Source organism: Amblyraja radiata, chromosome 38 (assembly GCF_010909765.2).
Source record: "Amblyraja radiata isolate CabotCenter1 chromosome 38, sAmbRad1.1.pri, whole genome shotgun sequence".
In the NCBI taxonomy this organism is placed as follows: Eukaryota; Metazoa; Chordata; class Chondrichthyes; order Rajiformes; family Rajidae; genus Amblyraja; species Amblyraja radiata.
The window spans coordinates 7,100,854-7,107,245 of NC_045993.1; the positions used below are offsets into that span (position 1 = coordinate 7,100,854).

Consider the following 6,392-nt stretch of genomic DNA (forward strand, 5'->3'; position numbering starts at 1 on the left):
TGCCTGGCCCGCTGCGTTAATCAAGCATTTTGTGTCTATCTTCGGTGTAAATGAGCATCTGCAGTTCCTTCCTCCCATCTACTTCATGAGAAAGTCTCCAATGAGGTAGATACCATGCAGCGTAGGACAGTTCTGGAGCTACTGCAGGGTCAGTGATGGAGTGGGTCTAGGAGTTGTCGTGAGATTAAGGGGTAAGCCATTTAGAACGGAGACGAGGAAACACTTTTTCTCACAGAGAGTTGTGTCTGCGGAATTCTCTGCCTCAGAGGGCGGTGGAGGCTGGTTCTCTGGATACTTTCAAGAGAGAGCTAGATAGGGCTCTTAAAGATAGCGGAGTCAGGGGATATGGGGAGAAGGCAGGAACGGGGTACTGATTGGGGATGATCAGCCATGATCACATTGAATGGCGGTGCTGGCTCGAACGGCTGAATGGTCTACTCCTGCACCTATTGTCTATTGTCAGTACAAAGCTAGATGTAAAATCCAGGATTTACTGTGCAGAACAGTGCACTTGCTCCCGCTGCAACGATCCTGATCGTGGAACACAAGACTCTGAGCTTACATCGTCATTGCATCGTTGGCACGTGGCATCGCCATGATAGCAAGAGCACAGGATGTCCTTTCAGCAGGGTCAGTGCCTTTTAAACACGGTCACCGCAGCGTGAGGAGGCGAGGACTCCCCGTGGGAAAAGTTCTCCCCAGGGAGCTGATAGATTAGAGCTGGCAATTTGAGGCATGCCCCTGGCCACTAGGAGATTCCAGTCTCCAGGAGTGAATCCAAACTGCTAGGATTCCGTCAAAGCAACAAGATGCGTGTAGGAAGGAACTGCAGATGCTGGCTTTTGCCGATGATAGACACAAATGAAGATAGACATATTTCCTCCAACTCTCCCCACAAACATCCCCTCACTGGCCCTCTCTTCGCCTCCACTCTCCCTCACTCACACCCTTTACATTCCCTCTCCCTTTCAACCCATGCTCACACCCAGTAATAACATCGCTCTGGTCCCTGAGACAGACTGTTTATCCCTTCCCCTGAAATCAACAACTCAAAAGCCGAAAGCCCAGTCATTACTACTTCATTGGCTTCATCTTCCCTTGACCTTTTTGCCCTTTGCCTCTTCAGTGAACGTAGCCAAAAGCGGACGTCATTGAGGCATGTTGGTGTAGGCAGGGTGGACTCCACACTTCCATTCACATGCCACAATACTCACAAAGCACTTTAACTCCCCCTCCCATTCCCAATCTGACCTTTCTGTCCTGGGCCTCCTCCATTGTCAGTGAGGCCCAGCGCAAATTGAAGGAACAGCACCTCGTATTTCGCTTGGGCAGCTTACATCCCAGCGATATGAACATTGACTTCTCTAACTTCAAGTAACCCTTGCTTTCCCTCTCTCTCCATACCCTCCCCCTTCCCAGTTCTCCGACCAGTCTTACTTGTCTCCGATTACATTCTATCTCTCTCCCCTGCCATCAGTCTCGACCCGAAACTTCGCCCATTCCTTCTCTCCAGAGATGCTGCCTGTCCCGCTGAGTTACTCCAGTTACTTTTGTGTCTACTCACAGATCAGTGCTGGACTCCATTTGCAAACCGTCCAGCTCAAAAGGTATCTTGATACAAGAACGGGTGCAAGGATTGAAGGGAGGGCTGTGTGTTTGCACGAGCAACTGACAGTGAGGGATTGAGCCTTGAGATGGCTAATCCCTCAAATGCTGACGCCCAAATTAGAGGGTAATCCGATTGACAAGGGCTTAATGCAGAACAGCTGAGCTTAGGTAACTGGTTCAAAGTGACTGGTGAAAGACGCCCTGGAAATACAGTGGGCAGTGGGAGAAGAGGGCGCTGGTCCCACTGTAAACCCTGGTACCAATCACCAGATTAAGAACTGGAGGGCAGAGGTTCAATATGAGAGCGGATAGATTTAATGGGAACCTAAGGAACAGCATTTTCACAGGTTGTCATATGAAACAAGCTATCAAAGGAAGTAGTTGAGACAGGTAGAAAAACAACATGTTGAGGGCATTTGGACAAGTACATGGGTAGGAAAAGTTTGGAGGACAATGGGTCAAACGGGAGTAAATGGGAGTATTTTAGATGGGGCATCTTGGTAGGCATGGACAAAAACCTGTTTAAGAAGGAACTGCAGATGCTGGAAAATGGACAAAAACCTGTTTCCTTGCTGTGGGACCCATTTATGCTTAAGCTAGTATATTATAGCCATGTCTAGATATTTCCAGTTTTATCCTCTTGTATGCTTGTGGGTGGGATTTGACATGTAGAGGGACGTGTCAACACCTGAGGAGGCTAGCGCAGATCATAGATTGGATTAGTTTTTGCCTGGACTGGAAGATTCATTTTTGCTATCTGCTGTCTTGTGCATAAGCTATATCTCCACCACATCCCTGGGTAGTAATGGCTATCAAAGTTGGACATTGAGAAAGTTAAGAAATTGCCATTACACTTGCTGTGTGGCTGTCCGACTCAGATGCCACTACTTCTCGTGGTGCCTGCCACTGGGTCTCATGACAGCTCCTCTGGCACCACTGGCACAGAGACTCGCCACTGTGGTGTATGTGCTACTGGGTTTCAACTTCACTCACTCTGGAACCGTGTCTGGGTCCAAACCTCCTGGAGCCAGGGAGGAGGAGGAGGAGGGGTTGGAGGGAGGGAGGGGAGGGAAGGGATGGGGAGGTGATGGAAGGGGAGGAGAGGGGATGGAAGGGGAGGAGAGGGGATGGAAGGGGGGGAGAGGGGATGGAAGGGGGGGAGAGGGGATGGAAGGGGGGGAGAGGGGATGGAAGGGGAGGAGAGGGGATCGAAGGGGTGGGAGGGGAGGGGAGGGGAGGGGATGGGAGAGGATGGGAGGGGATGGGAAGGGATGGGAAGGGATGGGAAGGGAGGAAGGGTCCCACACAGCTGCTGTCAAGCGCCAGTCCCCCTCCCTCCCTGCCTGCTGGAGCGGCCCTGAGAGCGGCTGCAGCCTGGGCTGCCCTACCTGGCCATGTCCACCAGCATGGAACTCATCCTAGTTCACACGCCGCCGCCCCGCCGCTACTTCCGCAGTCCCCTCTCGTCCCGGCCGCGGCGCCCCGTCTTAAACAGATGCCGACACTGCCATTGGCCGCCGGTTGCCACGGCTACCTGACGTCACCTTCAGGCTGGAACGCCCCCTTTGTCGCGTCACATCTCCGCCCGCCTTGGCCCTTAAAGGGACAGGCCCACCACCCCCTGTCCATGAGGTCACGAGAGACCAAGGGATCCTTATTGTCATATGTCCCAGATAGAACACAATGACATTCTTACTTGCAGCCACACAACTGAATATGTAAACATAGCACACTGTAAACAATTAAGAGCGGAATTAGGCTATAAGATTTAAGAGAGAGTTAGATCGAGCTCTAGGGGCTAGTGGAGTCAAGGGATATGGGGAGAAGGCAGGCACGGGTTATTGATAGGGGACGATCCGCCATGATCACAATGAATGGCGGTGCTGGCTCGAAGGGCCGAATGGCCTCCTCCTTCAACTATTTTCTATGTATCTATGTATTCGGCCCATCAAGTCTACTCCGCCATTCAATCATGGCTAATCTATCTTCGGTAGACAAAAGTGCTGGAGAAACTCAGCGGGTGCAGCAGCATCTATGGAGCAAAGGAAATAGGCAACGTTTCGAGCCGAAACCCTTCTTCTATCTTCCCCTCTTACCACCATTCTCCTGCCTTCTCCCCATAACCATAAGGGTGGTGAATCTGTGGAATTCATTGCCACAGAAGGATGCGGAGGGCAAGTCAATGGATAATTTTAAAGCAGAAATAGATAGATTCTTAATTAGTGCAAGATGCAGTATATTGTGGATAAACGTGAGGTTATCCACTTTGGTGGCAAGAACAAGAAGGCAGATTACTATCTGAATGGTGTCAGATTAGGAAAAGGGGCAGTGCAATGAGACCTGCGTGTACATCAGTCACCGAATGTAAGCATGCAGGTACAGCAGGCAGTGAAGAAAACTAATGGCATGTTGGCTTTCATAACGAGAGGATTTGAGTATAGGAGCAATGAGGTCCTTCTGCAGTTCTATAGGGCCCTGGTGAGAACACACCTGGAGTATTGTGTGCAGTATTGGGCTCCTAATTTGAGGAAGGACATTCTTGCTATTGCGGGAGTGCAGCGTAGGATCACAAGGTTAATTCCCGGGATGGAGGGACTGTCATATGATGAAAGAATGGAGCAGCTGGGCTTGTATTCACTGGAATTCAGGATGAGAGGAAATCTTATTGAAACATATAACATTCTTAAGGGATTGGACAAGCTAGATACAGTAAATATGTTCCCGATGTTGGGGGAGTCCAGAACCAGGGACCACATTTTAAGAATAAGGGGTAGGCCATTTTGAACTGAGATGAGGAAAAAAAATGTCATCCAGAGAGTTGTGAATGTGTGGACTTCTCTGCCTCAGAAGGCAGTGGAGGCCGATTCATTGGATGCATTCAAACGAGAGTTAGATAGAGCTCTTAGGGCTAGAGGAATCAAGGGATATGGAGAGAAGGCAGGACTGGGGTACTGATTGTGGATGATCAGCCATGATCACATTGAGTGGCGGTGCTGGCTTGAAGGGCCGAATAGCCTACCCCTGCGCCTATTTTCTATGTATCTATGTAAGTGTCAGGGGTGATGGGGTAAATGCGTCAGGGGTTATGCCAGTAATTTCCAGATCCCTGAATAAGAACGAATAAATAAAAATTATCCCATACAGTAGAAACTACCTTCCATGGTAATAGGTCCTCAATTTTACATGAGCAAATGTGAACGCTTCTTAGTTAGTTGTTCGTTGATTCGTACGGATGTCAGATTGTCAGGGGTTATGGGGAGAAGGCAGGAGAATGGGATTAGGAGGCAGAAATAAATCAGATTGAATGGTGGAGTAGACTTGATGAGCTGAATGGCCTAATTCTGCTCCTATAACTTGTGAACTTATGAATACAGATCAATCAAGATAGAGGCTGAAGAAGGGTCTCGACCCAAAACATTACCTATTCCTTTTCTCCAGAGATGCTGTCTGACCCATTCAGTTACTTCAGTTTTTTGTGTCTATCTTCCATCAATTGGAGTAGACTTGATAGGCCAAATGGCCTAATTCTGCTCCTATCACTTATGTCCTTATGACCACAGTGCTCTCTAAAATCTGCCAGTGCTCCCTCAGTGCAATCTCTCTTTTAACAAGCTATCAGAACTTCGTCTCTAACCTTGCAGTATTTCCTTAGCATCGTCCGTCCAAAAAGATGATGTTCTCTTAGTACTGCTCCTCTGGCATTGCAGCAGTCCCTCAATACGGTCCCTTTGACACTTGGCACAGCCTCACCAATAGTGCAATAATTTCCTAGTACAGTTTTCCAACAGCGCAGAACTCCCACATCACTGTGTGATACTGCCCACTGCAAGGCAGCAAGCACTTGCCCAGTTCGGCATCTATCTACAGTATCTGTTGTTCAAGATGTGGACTCTTATACATCGGCGAGATCAAACGTAGACTGGGCGATCGTTTCGCTGAACACCTTTGCTCAGTCCACCTGGACCTACCTGTCTGAAGAAGTCTGAAGAAGGGTTTCGGCCCGAAACGCCGCCTATTTCCTTCGCTCCATAGATGCTGCTGCACCCGCTGAGTTTCTCCAGCATTTTTGTGTACCTTGGACCTACCTGATCTCCTGGTTGCCAAACACTTTAATTCCCATTCCCATTCCCACATTGATCTCTCTTTCCTGGGCCTCCTCCATTGTCAGAGTGAGGCCAAACGCAAATTGGAGGAGCAGCATCTCATATTCTACTTGAGCAGCTTACAATCCAGCGTTATGAATATTGATTTATCTAACTTCAAGTAACCCTTGCATCCCCTCCCTCTCCGTCCCAAGTTATTTATGAACCCGAAGTATCTCCAGTTGTCAGCAGCTGACTCCATCCTTGGTGTTTCTCATGAGGCAGCAGGGTTGTCCATTGGGCGAAGTTTCCATGGTATCCCAGCACTGTCAGTTGCTGGTTCCATTCTTGGTCTATCTCATGAGGCGGCAGGGATGTCCATTGGGTGAGATCTCCATGGTATCCCAGCACTGTCAGCTGCTGGTTCCATTCTTGTTCTATCCCTTTGGGGCTGAAGGGTTGTCCATTGGGTGAAGTCTCCATGGTATCCCAGCACTGTCAGTTGCTGGTTCCATTCTTGGTCTATCTCATGAGGCGGCAGGGATGTCCATTGGGTGAGATCTCCATGGTATCCCAGCACTGTCAGCTGCTGGTTCCATTCTTGTTCTATCCCTTTGGGGCTGAAGGGTTGTCCATTGGGTGAGGTCTCCATGGTATCCCAGCATCAGACCCTCCTCTCCGCTGACGTCAGGACGTCAGACG

General features: G+C 49.4%; 1 protein-coding gene across 3 annotated transcripts in view; it reads right to left on the reverse strand.

Moving 5' to 3' along the window:
- Positions 1–3,090, reverse strand: part of LOC116966971 (tubby protein homolog) — a 26,833-nt gene extending 23,743 nt beyond the window's left edge. For 2 of the 3 annotated variants that reach the window (XM_033013375.1, XM_033013372.1), the window contains exon 1: positions 2,997–3,090. Coding sequence is in view for 2 of the 3 variants with exons in the window: in XM_033013372.1 (XP_032869263.1) it covers positions 2,997–3,025 (29 nt within the window). In the remaining variant the exon portion in view is untranslated. The remainder of the gene's footprint in view (positions 1–2,996) is intronic. The other variant, XM_033013374.1, reaches the window with a different exon arrangement.
- Positions 3,091–6,392: the final 3,302 nt, after the last annotated feature.